The sequence below is a fragment of the Marmota monax genome, unplaced genomic scaffold (genome assembly GCF_021218885.2).
Source record: "Marmota monax isolate L192 unplaced genomic scaffold, Marmota_monax_Labrador192_F-V1.1 WCK01_AAM20220418_F8-fsc00203, whole genome shotgun sequence".
Taxonomy (NCBI): Eukaryota; Metazoa; Chordata; class Mammalia; order Rodentia; family Sciuridae; genus Marmota; species Marmota monax.
Genome location: NW_026694787.1, coordinates 1,907,196 through 1,923,044, shown reverse-complemented (window position 1 = coordinate 1,923,044; position 15,849 = coordinate 1,907,196). Strand labels below are relative to the sequence as shown.

Genomic DNA, 15,849 nt, shown 5'->3' with positions numbered 1-15,849 from the left:
AGAGACTGGATTTTGTTGTCTTCCTTGTGAGGGCATTGAGTTTTGTTACTATGGAAAAGTTGCTTTCAGATAAGTTTGACCTAGGGGCTGGGGTTGTGGCTCAGTGGTAGCACACTCATCTGACATGTGTGAGGCACTGGGTTCGATCCTCAGCATCACATAAAAAGAAATAGAACAAAATAAAGGTATTGTTTCCATCTACAACTAAAAAAAAATTTTCAAAAAAAAGATTGACCTAACAAGGCTTGCTTTTTTAGTCTTTGTTAGGGTGGGTCTAGGGTAGCACTATATCTATGGCTGACTTTTCTGGGTTCTCAATTGGATGCCTGGGGTGTTCAGCATTCCTCATTTTTCTACTCTGTTTGGCCAGAACTCCAGCATCCCCCATCACCGATGAACTCTGGGATATCCACTCAGCTTATAGCTACTCAGATACTTCTGAAACTCTTTTTTGGCATAACTCATTCCCCTCTACAGTTTCCTGCCTGCAAACTCAAGCCACCCCAGCAGCCTGAATTAAAATTTGTTTCCTCTATCCCATAAATCTGCTGCTCTTTGTTTGGGCTCCACTGCCCCTACAATTTGCAAAGTTCCCCCCAGGCAAAAAGCCAGAGTTGATGTGAAACTCATTTTTATGCTTCCCCTCTCTCCAGCATCACATTTCGGTACTATATATTGTCCAGTGCTAGAAACAGATGCTTCCTATACTTTGTTGAAAGTTGTCTCTGGCAGGAGAGTTAAGGCTAAAACTCATTACTCTACCACAGCTTCAACCAGAAATCATATACTCCTTTGAAGATTGTTTCTTTAATTAGAGTGAATTTATTTTATTTTAGATAAGAGAACTTTAAGCTCTATCTTTTTTTGTTTTAATATTTTTTTAGTTGTTGATAGACCTTTATTTTATTTATTTATTTTTATGTGATGCTGAGGATTGAACCCAGTGCCTCACACATGCTAGGCAAGCACTCTACCACTGAGTCACAATCCTAGCCCTAAGCTCTATCTTTAAAAGTCTAAGCTATTTCAAGGTCTAATAGCCCCCCCACCCCCCAAAAAAAGAAAGAAAGAAAGAGAAATGATGTCTGAAATAAAGGTACACAACTTAAAAAAAAAACCCTTGTATGTACCTTTAAGTTGTGGGTGAACCTCTATTTTTACTTATTTATTTTTATGTGGTGCTAAGGATCCAATGCAGTGCCTTACACATGCTAGGCAAGCGCTGTACCACTGAGCCACAACCCTAGCACCAAGGGTTTTTAATTATTATGGAGTTTCTTTTGTTAGCATATGTACTTCTCTCTAATAAGAAAATTAAAGCATTTCCTAACATAAAGTAGAGCCATTGTTAAGCATCTTTATATGGGAAGATAAATACATGCTACCCAATCTTTTTCAGAAAATGGCACACATAAAATATTTTATTAATTCTTATAATTTTATTAATAATATTTCATTCTACTAGAGACCAAGAATATCTGGAGGTCATCATCCTTGATGGAATTCCAACCACCTAAGGCCCTTTCCATCTACTCTGGGACACTGAGGAAGTCACTTTTCTAACTCTATAACCTGCTGATAACACATAGGTTAAGAAATACTACAGGAGAAAAAAAAAAACTTTTGAGTGCAGATGTCACTAAGAAATGAGAAAAAAAAGCTTAAACCAAACTTTAATCTTTATACAAAAAAATAGAACTATCATAGGCACTGAGAATCAGAGACCAGGAAATCAGGAAAGGTGGTGGGGAGTAGGGTGGAAGGTGGGGGGTGCACACAATAGAGGACAACCAAGGACAGAAACCTCAAAGGCCTCTATGCTCACAGTCAGTTTCCCTCTTAGAAAAAGATGTTTCTGTCTGGAGCCTCTTCAGAGACTAGAATTCATGTTGGCCCAACTCCAGGGTCACCATTCATATTGGGTATCTCCTGGAGTTGTGGGGCATGGCTGTATAGTTTGTACATGACGAATATATATGAATTGCTTCTTGATTTTATTTGTGGTATACGTGATCTTAAGTCTTCTCAGAAAAAGGATATACTTTTAACTTTTTTTCTAATAGCAGAATGAAAGTCTTTCTGCTTCCATAAATCCACTTCAAAAGTCAGTAAGTAGTATTTCTTTTCCCTGTAGTAATGTGAAAAGGAAATACTTATATAGACAGGGGCCTTTCAGTGTCCTTGTAACCTGGCTTAAAGCACAAGAAACATTAACTGTATCTGAAGACATGTAAGTCATACACAGAATACAAATCATTAAGATGGCACTTTTACATTTTTTTTCTGCTCATTCAAACATAATCAAATATTTGAACTTATATTTCAAAATGTTTTCATAGAAACTCCCTATTTTCTCCTTGCTAGGTCTTTTACATTGAGATGACCACTCCATGCTAAAGCTTAAAAGCTATTTCTGATGGTGCCTTTGGCTTATCCATAGCACATGGCTAAATGTACAGTTTACTTCTCAAGGACATGCGTCCTGTAGCTGAGTTTTCATTTTCATTTTATGTTTAGGGAACTGTGTGGGCTCTGCATCCAAATACATACTTTTCTTCCATTAAAAGGAGAACAGGGATGACAGAACATCAATTTGCTTCATTGATAAAGATAGTGGCATTCATAGAGCATCTTTCATTATGTTTTCAGATATTTTTCCTTACCTCCTGCACCACCTCTAAGAGATATAAATAGGGCAGTGAAGAAGGGGGAGGAGGTGGTAATCTTCATTTCACAGATAAAGGCTAGGAACACATAAGAGGTGAAGGGCACAGTCATACTCATTTTGAAGGTCAAGCATAATGAGACAGGGCTGGGGTTGTAGCTCAGTGGTAGAATGTTTGCCTAGCACATGTGAGACACTGGGTTGGATCCTTAGCACCACATAAAATAAACAAAATAAAGGTACTGTGTGCATCTATAATTTAAAAAATATATTTTAAAAAAAGAATACCATAGACAGCTGCAGGAGCTATTAGTAAATTTCTACCTTCTACTTCCATTCTTCACCAGGATAAATCTATATTCTTTTAAGAAATTTCTCCATTAGGAAAACATTTCTTGGCCTAAAATTTTGTTTGGGGCCGTTTTATCTATACCTAGCCAATTTTGCTTCTAGGCCAGCGAAGTGAGTGAAAAATATACTTCTCAGGCCAAATCCAGGCCCTCAGGCTGCTCAGCTGAGGCCCAGTCAGACCAGTGGAGTATGGCTACATCTGTCCATGGCTCTGGGGAACAAGGGTCACAGGGGCAAGGAAAGTCTCCAATATAGAGGATCCATGGCCTTATATTATAAAAGATATTTTTGGAAAGTCTCAGAATAAAAACAAGGACCTTGAAATTCATGCAATTACTTATCAGGTGATTACTAATTAAATATTGGTGCTCAGATGGGCTTGTAGGAGAACAGGGTGGAAAACAACATTCTCTCAATAGTGTTTTTGCAGAGCAAAAGTTTTGAATTTTGTTCAAGTCCAAATTGACAGTTATTATTTATGGATTGTGTTTTTAGTATCATGTCTAACAACTCTTTTCTTCTTTGTTTTCATAAATAACTTTTCATGTTTTGTGTTTTCACATAGATCTATGGTATGGTATGTTGAGTTAACCTTTGCATAATGTGTTAGGTTTAGATTGGAGTTCATGTTTTGCCTATGTATGTCCAATTATACCAGTACCATTTCTTGAAAAGATCAGCTTTTTTTCTCTTAAATGATCTTTGCACATATATACATTTTTTTTGACTGGGAATTGAACCCAGGGGTGCTCTACCACTGAGCCACATCCCCAGCCCTTTTTACTTTTTATTTTGAGACAGGGTCTCACTAAATTGCCCAGGCTGACCTGGAACTTGTGATCCTCCTGCCTCAACCACCTGAATTACTGGGATTACAGGTGACCATGCCCAGCATGCCTTTGCCCTTTTGCTGAAAATTAATCAGCTGGATTTTTATGGTCTATTTCCAGATATTTTATTTCAGGGGTCAGCAAACTACAATCTATGGGCCAAAAGCTAAGAATAACTTTTGCATTTTTAAATGTTCTTTTTAAAAAGAGTCAAAAGAAGAATAATATTTCAATGAATAGGAAAATTTCATTATATTCAAATTTAAGCATCCAGGACGGCGACTGTGGCTCAGTGGTAGAGCACTTGCCTAGCATGTGTGAGGCACTGGGTTCAATCCTCAGAGCCAAATAAAAATAAATAAAGGTATTGTGTCCATCTGCAATTTAAAAATTAAGCATCCATAAATAAAGTTTCATTGAAATTCAACCATGTCCATTAATTTACCTCTATGGCCATTTTCCCTCTACAACAGTAGAGTAGTAATTCTGACCGAGACTGAATGGTCCACAAACCCTAAAATGCCTTCTGACCCTTTATAGAAGAAGTTTGCCAAGCCCAGGTTTAGGATATGAGGAGCCTTATAAGCATCCATGCAGAACCTCAGGGCTCTCTCAATGCCACTATAAAAAAAAATACTGAAAGGACAGAAGCTTTAAATAGAACCTCTGAAAGCCCTGAGGAAGGCAGAAAAGGAATGCATTTAATAGCCGGCTACCCTTTCCAACTAGGACTAAAATAAAAAGCCTTAAGTAAAGCTATTCTTAAAAGGATGAATCTTGCTGCACTATACAGTTAACTATGAAATGAAGAAATTTTAAGATAAATGGTTTTAATGGCTTTTTTTCTTGAATATCTCTGTGAGTCACAAACTAAGTAAAAAAATGTTTGTAATATAAAGAATGACAGGTTAAGGACATGAATATGGGATATTTTTATAAAAATCAATTGGAAAATGATGCATTAATTTTTCAAATTTTGGTTCTTTCTAAAATGCAGAATTAGCAGAGATTAAATCATATTAGCAGAGACTGAAAAGGAGGAAAATATTCAGGTATGAGAATGGTTGGGAAACATATTCTCATATGCTCCTGTGGGGAGACTAAACTGGCACAGTCTTTCAGAACGTCATTTAAATGCCCTCAAAATGCAGTGATGCAGTAGCACATTTGGCAATTTTATCTTCAGGAAATAATAACAACTAACATTCATACAGCACTTTTTATGAGCCAGGTTTTCTAAGTGCTTTACCTACTGTCTTAGTCTGTTTTGTGATGCTATAATAGAATATCCAAGACTGAGTAATTTATAAAGCACAGATTTGTTTCTTATAGTTCTGGAGGCTTCCAAGGTCAAGAGGCCTGTGTCTGCATCACTCCATGGTGGAAGGTGGAAAGGCAAGAAAGCATGCATAAGAGAAAGGGGAAAGGGGCCAAACTTATGCTTTCAGGATTGCCAGAACATACGCTGGCAATAATGAACCAATTCCCACGATAATAGTGGTAACCCATTTATGAGGGCAGAACCCTCTTGACCTAATTACCTCTTAAAGGTCCCACATCCCAACACTGTTGCACTGGAAATTAAGTTTCCCACATATGAACTTTGACGGACACATTCAATCCATAATACCTGCTTTAATTCATTTAATCTTCACAACACCAGGAGATAGGTGTTATTATTACCCCATTTCACAGATGTGGAAACTGAGGCACAGAATGATGGGCAACCTGACCAAGGTTACACAGTTCATAGACTATAACAGAAATAATTATGGGCATCAAGACTTATATGGGCAAGGTGATGATTGTGTGCAAAATGGCCTAAGATAGAGAAAAATGAAATAGGTTAAATATAAAAAAGATCATAGTATTCCCTCTATACATTAGGATACTAAGGACTTGTTAGTATGTTGCCAAAAATAATCATGATATATTTTGGACAATAAGGGTGAATAATATGATCTTATTTTTTATTTTAAACTGTAGTTATGTGCATGTATAGGAAAAGTCTGAAAGAATATCTGCTAAAATATTAAGGTATGAGAAGGTAGTAAGGTCATGGGTAATTTAGAATTTTCATTGTATTTATCTTTTTTTTTGTTTTAATTTTTATTCCAAGAGCAAGTATTTTAAAATTTTAATACATTACTGAAAAGCATATTCCATGCCACTTTTGATCTCAGAAAACATGTTTTAATAAAATATGTATGGGAATGTAAAGAGCTTTGAGATACTTAATAAGACAGGGGCCATACAACTATAACAAATGACTTGTATCCTAAGAAAAGTTAAAATAAATAATGAAGAAGAATTTCAGGAAAAGTACTGACATTAATTTAAGGACAGTTCAATACACTAAGAAAAAATATTAAGTCACCAGGCATTTTTTTCTTCTTCTTATAATAACTTATCATAGCAGTAATAATGATTCAACTTTGATGATTCTAAAGCACTTTCAGCCACACATCTCAGTTAAACCTCACAACACTTGTCTTAGGATAATACAAATAGAAAGGTTGGAAATAGAAAACAAAAAAAGGGGAGTTTCTCCAATTCCTTAAGATACCTGCAGAATTTTCTGTGTGTTGTGGTGGTGGGGGAGGTATGCTTCAAGATGCTGTTGTCAGGATTACTGATGCCCTGCTACTTAAGCATAGCACTCTGGAGTAATAAGACAATTAAGACTGAATAAATATAGAACAGTTCCTTTAGATAGTGTCATGTAATTTGTGGAAACACATGAACCTAGGAATTTGCATCAAATGCAAACTCATCTGTCCATGATACAAAGGAAAATTCTGTAATAATGAGCATCAAAATTTTGGAATGGCACTGTTTTGACTATCTACTGTTAAAGTAAAAATAAATTTCTTCCCATTTCAGGCCCTATATTTATCATTTTCATCTAATTCAAAACTGTGTGTTTGTGAAAGTGAACAAGCTTGGTGAAGAAGAGTTCTAATCAAATGCACTCAGGATGTCATGTTTTTCTTACCTACCACAGTATCTTGGCTGCTTTTAAGAGGAAGACAAACCAGCAGCCAACTGTAATTCCTTGGGCTTCTAATCCCTTGAGGAGGAGCTATATTGTGACTTCTCTCTTGAATAAGGACATATGCAGTCTAACAAGACAGGCCATACTGCAGGAAACATTCTATGACATAAATGACTCATTTGCTGAACACTGACATTTTTCAAATGTGTACAAACTGAGATGATCCCAGACCTGTGCTTAACTTTTTCATTCACTCATGAAACATGTCCTTCTAATGGGTCTGTCAGCATGTCATCACATTCAGGGTGACACCTGCTAATTTACTCCTCACCCTTGAAACCACATTTAATCCTAGCATTTTAGCTCTGCTAAAAGCTTCAGCAGTTCAGAGAGAAGGGGTCAAGGACAGCAATCTAAGCAGCCAATTGGCTTTCTTATACCAAGCTAAAGATCTTTCTTGAGATGCCCAAAGTCACTTCTCTTGGTGGAGGCAACCTTACTTCCTGGGGAGTGGGAAGCAATGAAGTCTGAAATATTTTTCCCTTAAATGTTTCAATGAATTGATGAGAAGGAGGCAGGAAGGGGAAAATAAACACGAGAACAAACAAACAAAAGTATAGTCATAGGACTTAGGAAGTAGCTCAGGACGCCTGCCTTTCTTTTTTGTCATAGTAACAGCAAGCAGAAACCTAAGTGATACCTGGGCCTTAAAGAAAAGAAGAAAGTAAAACACACTAGATATGGGAAGAAAATGGAAAACAGCCGTGGAAGAGGGGGGCTTCAGGCACAAAAAGAACTGCACTTAGTCCTGGGCTGGGCTTGTCATTTCCTTTTCATTGGGTATCATTTCATTTCTGGACAGGTGACCATGGAATCAGAAAGTCATGGATGATGTAGAAAGCATTATAAACGTGCAGAAACAGAGGCACTGGGACTGAATTAGACAAGATATATTCCATGCTTTTATAATTATGTCAAAATGGATTCTACTCTCACATATAACTAAAAAAAATAAAATAAAAAGGAGAAGAAGCATGACATTCAAAATGCAAGACTCAAACCAATGGATGGGGATAATGGCATGCTAATGTTGTTCTACAAGTAATAATGATAATGTCACTAATTTAGAAAGGAAACTCCACCAATAGTTGCCCTGGATAACCAGCAACAACAGGCAAGTCTCAAAGAGTGGATAAGAGTCACCTCCGGGAGTGACTGAGCCCCATCCACTACAAATATCCAATGGCCTCACAGGAAATATCCTGCCCATAGTTACCATCCTGCCCAGCTCTCAAGTCCCACAAGCACTCAAACAAAGAGTCAGGAGACCTCTGTCCTGGCTCTGCCATGGACTTGCTGGGAGTCCCTTGAGAGAGCTGCTTCCATGCTCTGGCTCTCTTATTGCTCCTTTGTGATATGGAGAGAATGCTCATGGTCCCATGTGACCCCCCAGCACTGCTATGAGGAAAAGGCAAGATGCTAAGCTCCTGAGATACTTGTGAAGAGAAAACGACAGCACCCAGAATCCTACACTGGGAAGATCTAGTTAGTATTCAGTTAAATGCTCTCAGCCATTATCTGGGAAAGGAGGGAGGAAAACATGTTGAGGTAGAGATGAAAGAAGCTGGGTGAGTTTTAGTATTCAGTTCTACTCTGCCCCCACAGCAGAGTAACTAACTCCAAATATTTGGAACTGGGAAAAGGCAAACCTCTCAGTTTGCAGTTTTTGTTTTCCCACTGCATTCTAAGCATCCAGCATAAACTCCTAGCACACCATAAACCCCTTTCAGCAAATCAGTGAATGAATGAATGAATGAATGAATGCACAAATATTGAGAGGGGAAGAAAACAGGGTACAAATTAAAATTGCTACCAATAATCCCCAATATAGAATCCTTATGGTCCAAAGAAAGATGACTATTAGAGGTGTTGCTAACTATCTTTAGTAACTCTCTGGGTCCCACTCCTTCCTTAGGGTGTATCTATTGTTTCCCTTTCATGAACATTGGTGGTAGATTAAGTCATCTCAATCCCCTTCCTTCCATCTCCATCACTCCATGATTTTAGTCAATACTATAACCTTTCTAAGCATGGATCCTGATGTTATCAAACAGGTGTGTAACAAGGAAAACATAAGGGTAGTGCATACTTTTAAGGGTCAAAGACACAGCTAACCAGGGAAGATAATTTTAATAAGCAAGACCTAAAGATTTTTGTTTACAAAGGGGCCAATAGAATCCCTTCCTCCTGATTAGAAAGGACCATAAAGAAAAGGCCAATGCTCTGAGGCTGGGAGGCTATTGACTAAGAAAAGGTATACTGCCTCTCCACATCTGGGCTCATTCTGTCCCAAGTGGCAAGGGTCCCATTCAGTACAGCCTCTAAGAGCTGACACTCTTAGAGCTAAGCCTTGACCTGGCTCCCACCAAGCAGCCCTCAGTCTTCCTCCAGGGATCTTCTCTATTTTGAAACCAGACCCAGAGGCTTCTGAACTTTCCCAAATATCCTCTGAGCACAAATCAGGAAGGCAGGGATGGGGGTGGCAGGAACACAGACGCAGGAGCTATTTTTGAGTGACTGGAAATAAAAGCTAAACACAGGTGTGTTCTGCACAAGTGGAAATGTTCCCAAATCCACAAAAATTCTTTATAAATAAACTAAAAAAACAAATCATTCAGCTTGCCACATCTCATCTTAGTTTCCAGGGACACACACAAATAGTTTAGGTCTTTGCACATTATTTCAGGAACCATAGAGGGCTTATAGACTCCCACTAAAGGTGTCTGACTCATTTTCTAGAAAGCCACAAGAACTGACAATCTAGGGCTAAAAATGAGGGCAACTCCAGCTCTGTGACTCCTGCCACAGCATGGAAAAGCAGGGCAAAGGGAAACCCACCCCAACTGACTACAAAAGGCAGTATCAGCAGAATTCAAGGCCAATGGAGAATCTCATAGCAAATGCAATTGAATTTAGAGAACAGCAATTCAGGTCTTTTACCTCAAAACTCAAACATACAACACATACGCATATCAAATGCACATTAAGCCGGGCACACTGGTGTATGACTGTAACACCAGTTACTTGGGAGGCTGAGGCAGGAGGATCACAAGTTGCAGGACCGCCTCAGAAATTTAGTGAGACCCTGTCTTAAAATAAAAAATAAAATGGTCTGGGGATGTAGCTCAGTGGCAGAGCACCCCTGAGTTGAATCCTGAGTAGCACAAAAATGCATATTAAACAAAGCAGGGTGAATATATTTATAATAGTATATAATCATCTAAATTAACTTCTGGGTGACTCCTGAATTTAGAGGAAGAGGTAAGTATTTTCTAGAATATCACCAGGGTTATAGGCTCAGACTCCATTTTTACAGCTTTCGGCAAGCTAAATATTTAGGGCATGTTTTCCTTTCAAATTCTTGCTAAAATCATACCCACTGTGAATTCTTAATTATTTTAAGTGGATTTCTTCTCTCTCTCTCTCTCTCTCTCTCTCTCTCTCTCTCTCTCTCTCTCTCTCTCTCTCTCCCCTCCCTCTACCATTTTTACCTACTTAATGTCATAGTACTCCAGCCCTAGCAGCTAAGCCCAGTCACAAGAGCCCTTGGTTCCCATCTCTGAAGTCCAAGAAATAACAGTTGAAGTTGAATTAACAATTCTTAGTCTTATGGGTACCACTGGCAGAATCCTTCCTGCAAGAGGTGTTTTATACATAGTGTCTTAGTAATTCCCTACAGCAGCCCTGTGAGGTCAGCTTTGTGGCCCTTACACTATGGCTGAGGACACTGAGGCTCAGAGGGGTTAAGTTTCATGCCTCAAAACACACAGCCAGGAACTATGGAGCTGAGATTCAAATCCTGGTTTCTCTGAGCTGGTAGCCTACACTGTATCTTAACATGCTGTTTCCGACAAACTAGAATGCTAGGTCAAGGATGGCAGGAATTTTATGGGAATAAAAATAAAACCTGCACCAGTACTGGACAGCAAGAGACCTGATTTCCCAGAAGATCATATAAAAATAATAATAAAAACATAATGTTAGAGCACTAGGAATTTTTGTTAAATAAGCTCAAAATGGGCTCAAGTACATGAGTGAAGACTGGCTGTTATTAGCTTTCAAAGAGACAGTTCAGCGGGTAGGCAGAGGACAGCCCAGGAAGCAGGAACACACATGCTTTTTAGGATCAGATTTCTGAGGACACAAGAGCAGGATGGGGACACAGGAGGTTCCTGCTGAACAGTCACAAGGACCAAGGCCAGAAAGGGACTGTGGTAGAATGCCTGAGGAAAGGAGTGTCAGCAATCATTGTCTTGATTTTTCCAAAAAGGAAAGAGAAACTACCCAAGACTGGTTGGTGCATAGAGGTCATGTGAGCACAGCATTGTTACGGGATGACAAGAAGAAGGGGCTGGGGTGCTAGGGATGAGGCAGATAGAGCATGAATGGAGTTGGAAAAAGCATCTTTTACCATCCCAGGGCTTTCCTCTGGACCAGGCACAGAGAAGGAGGCTGGACCACTGCTTATTGGGCCCATAGGCCTGGGCTGTGTCTATATGCACAGGAAGGGGCAGGGATACAGGTAAACAGCTTGGGGGAGGGGGCAGTGTGGAACCAGGGGACCAAGTGTCAAAACAATACATGCACTCTAGGATCAGCGTATAAGCCAGGTTGAGGGACTAAGTGTACACAGGAGATGACAGCAGCACATTTTGCAAATGTAACATGAAACTCCTTCTGAATACATTAAATAAAATCAATGAAAGCAGAGAAATGGGATGCAACAACCCTTTGGATACTCTTGAAAGCAGCCTGCTACTCTGGCCTATTCATGTTTCCCTACTGGGTGACTTAGACTGATAGATGTTCCCCGCAAGGTCTTCGGAAAAATCAGATTCCTTTTATCAGACTGGATCTTTATTTTTTAAATATTGATTTTTTTGTTGTAGTTGGACACAATAACTTTATTTTATTTATTTATATGTGGTGCTGAGTATCGAACCCAGGGCCTCGCATGTGCTACGCGAGTGCTCTACCGCTGAGCCACAACTCCAGCCCTCAGACTGGATCTTAAACTATGAGGTTAAGGACAAAATCATCAAGATGAATATGTTCTTGTTGGGTGTGGTGATGTATACCTGTAATCCCAGTGGCTCTGGAAGCTTAGGCATGAGGATCACAAGTTCAAATCCAGCGTTAGCCACTTAGAGAGGCCCTAACCAACTTAGTGAGACCCTCTCTCTAAATAAACTACAAAAAAGGGCTAGGAATGTTGCTCAGTGGTTAAGTGCCCTAGGTTCAATCCTTGGTACAAAAAAAAAGAAGATGAATATGTTCTTATCATGACATGGACTCAAATGGCAAGGAAGGACTGGGTTATGATGTGCTAAGATGGAAATCAACATGTTCAGGTAAGAGATTAACCATGGTGTTTGTTTTTCTTTTCTCAAACCTTATTAAATATTATGGGCACATCAGGTTTACAATTAAAAAGAAGAATAAAAAAGAGAAGACTGGGTTGGGCGTGGTGGCACATGTCTGTAATCCCAGCAGTTTGGAAGGCTGAGATAGGAGGATTGTGAGTTCATAGCCAGCCTCAGCACTTAGTGAGGCCCTGTCTCTAAATAAAGTATAAAAAAGAGCTGGGATGTAGCTCAGTGGATAAGCGCCTCTGGGTTCAATCCCCGGTACCAAAAAAAAAAAGGGGGGGGGCTATCCCTTCCTCTAAAAATAAAACCAAAAATAGGGCAATGAGCCCCACCTGCCTTCAAAAAATGGCATCTATTTAATTCTCTGGTTGCTTTATCATTATAGGGGGGAAACACTCTATCCCTTTCCCTGTATTACTAAAATCAATTATTGGTGCTAAATTATTAAAGCATTTGTATTATGCTTCATGCCTGTTTAACAACTTCCTTATCCTGTTTGTTTGGTTACAGGTCTGATTAAAAATAGGAATGCACAATGCATAAGAGAGCAGCCCAAAGGAGGCCAGCAGAAGGATGGGGGGGGGTGGTAAAAAAAAAAAAAAAAAAAGGAAGAACCGTTCCTGCTTCACTTGCAGAAAGGAACTAACAGCAAGGCAAGCATCTTCCCCTCCTCTCATTTCCTCCTGCCACATTCAACACCCACAGAACTATACTGAAATAACTTAAAGGGAGAATATTTCACAGGTAAAAAGATGGACGAGTTTTTAGGTAATCTGCAAAATGGAATAATTTTGCTATTCCATATAGGTGTCTGCAAAGCTCCACTTTGATACTGAGTCCTTGAAAGGACCAGCTCTTCCTCTAAAATACATCTGGCCTTTGGCAAGCTACTTAACCTCTGGGATCCTCGATTCCCTCGCATTTTTGGACTAGGCTCTTCAAACACAATCTCCAAAGCTGTTTCCTAGAAGTAGCTGACCTTAATCATAAAGGCAAATCCCACTGACCATCATAAAAACTCTGTACATCAGAGAAAAGACCAAAGAGTTCTAGGAATCACTTGAATAATATGACTCAACTAGCGACGTGGTGAGGAGTGCTACATGAATGCAGAAATGGTATGTGGTCAAGACCCGGCAAACCGCATGGCTTCACTCGGATTTTATAGCTCTCCTGGTGTTTACAGGGCTCTGGCTGTAATGATAATAAAATCATCCAACCTCCTTAGTCCAAACAAGACAAGCAAAATTCTCTCAGGCACTTTACCTGTCTTTGATCTGTAGAGCAAACATTCTTTAAGTGTTTTCTGCCTGTGAGGCATGACCAGTCTTTTTAAAGCCCCTCTTGGGTCCTTCATGACACAGAGCTTTGCAGCCCAGCTGCTGTAGAGGGCAAAACCTATAGCCAAGCAGGCTGCTTCCTGAGCTATCCCTTCTGGGACAGACTTTTTCTACAGGGCGGTGCAAATCTACAACTGGTCCTAAGGCAAACAGAAACCTATTCTATTCTCAAGTTCATTCATTCACCTAGACTTAACCTGATCAAAAGAAAAAATACAAATTCTTCCTCCCAAGTTAAGGATCATGAAAACTAGGAGCTTCAAAGGCTAAAGCAAAAATTGTATTATTCCATGGACACACCAAAACACTCCACAGTTTAGAAGGCAAGAGAGAACCTTCATTTACCTTATTGATGAGAGTTACTATATCTCCTTCTTTGATTGTCAATTCATCGTCATTCTGTGCCTCATATGGAAATATTACTTTGCAGTAATCTTTACCTGTAAGAAGAAAAGAAAACACAACCTTTAAGGTGTTTTATTTAATGAGCTGCCCCAGGAGAAGGCGCTCTCTGTCACATTAACATCAGAGAAAGGCACACTTAATAGGTAGGCTATTACAACTGCATAAAGCTAGCGCCACCCTAAGAAAATTCCCGAAGAGTGTTCATTGTAGGCTTATACATATTTATTCTCTGCATTCTTCCCCTCATAAATTGTGAACTGCCACTGGCTGCTTTGCAGGAAGAAAGCAAAAAGTCATTCTTGGTCTCAGGAAAACAGATGTGTACCATTTTATAAACTCTTTAGGTGCATGCATAAGCACACATCTACAGAGAGCAAAAGGCTTACATGTTGTCCTATTGCCTTCTTTCACACATTACAAAATCAGAAAAAGGATATTTATATATTATATGAAGCCAACATGGTACATAGAACAATGAAAAATCACATCATTATGGTATGTCTTAAGAGATAAATGTTGATATATTTGTATGTGTATGTGTGTCAACCACAACAGCCAATGAATGCTGACAGAATATTCTTTATGCATATGCATGTGGGAAGGGATGAACCTGTTCCAATACATCCCATGGTCTCTATGTGGGAACCTGCTTATTCACTGATGGGGCTGTTGATTAGCCAGGAAATACATAATCCTCAAAGAGGGAAAAATACTAAGGCCGCTCAAAATCAATTCAAGCATGTCCTGAATTATATGCTTTTGGAAATTTGTCTGACATCATATCACACCTGAAAGCACTGGATAAGACAATGAAAACATGTGTAGGGGATTTGAGAAGTGAAGACTTAGAAAACTCAGTTTTTATGACTTAGGACAAAAGGTAGAAAGAAAAATTCAAGAACTAGTATCTACTAGAACAGGCATTTATTATTCTCAACCAGAGTCAATAAGTCTAATGGCTTTGAATATCCTTAGATATTTCCCAAGGCTTGGGCCAGTTCCTGCAGACAGATAATAACCTAAAGCTATATACATAAGTATCAATTATACTGTCCCTTTTATACTTTATGTCACTGAAATGCAGTTCTTTATTTTGGTGAACATCTCATCAATCAAAGATAATGATACATAAAATAAACGCAATTTAAAATCCATAATACAGACACACTGTGGTCTATGGTTGAGATATGACAAAGAGGGAGAGGAAAAAGGAAGGGAAAGGAGAGACAGAGGGCGAGGGGAAGAGAAAGGAAAAGGGAAGGGAGAAGGAGAAGGGATCACTTAGTTCTTTGCAGATGTCTTTGTTTTCTGTGCAGTGGCTTAAAGATATCAGTCATATCCCCTATCCTCATGTTGAAAACCCTGGACTTACGATGGCTTTTGCTCATTAACCTGTATTGAGGGACACTAATTCTAAATCCCATCAAGACCATTTTCAAAAACCCACATAGTTACAAATGTTCCATCTCTTTTTGATTAGGAGTAGCAAAAGCTTCCCTTATCTAAATTGGTCAAATGTTCTTTTCCTATTGACTATGCTTGTGAAATATGACTACCTGACCTCAAAACTTAAAACAACACAAACACATACAGTATTACTAAAGAACTGCCCTGCAGGGTCCTTGCTTTAACAGTAATTCTTTGGATGGAAATCATGGGGACATTTCACAAAGAATTATCAGATGCCCATGGAGAACAAAGAAAGAAGGGACAGGTCATACTTTATTCCTTTCAGTCAAAAAAGTTTAAAGTATGATAGACTGCTGTTGGTTGACTTCCCAGCAGCCATTAGCAGCCCACTTCCTGGTTCACAGAAGCCTAATTCGTTTAGGCA

General features: G+C 39.1%; 1 protein-coding gene across 9 annotated transcripts in view; it reads right to left on the bottom strand.

Annotated features, from left to right (window-relative positions):
• Window positions 1-15,849, bottom strand: part of Sh3kbp1 (SH3 domain containing kinase binding protein 1) — a 331,424-nt gene that overhangs the window by 82,897 nt on the left and 232,678 nt on the right. For all 9 annotated transcript variants that reach the window (XM_058573076.1, XM_058573077.1, XM_058573075.1 and 6 more), the window contains one exon: window positions 13,956-14,050. In XM_058573076.1, the coding sequence (XP_058429059.1) occupies window positions 13,956-14,050 (95 nt within the window). The remainder of the gene's footprint in view (window positions 1-13,955; window positions 14,051-15,849) is intronic.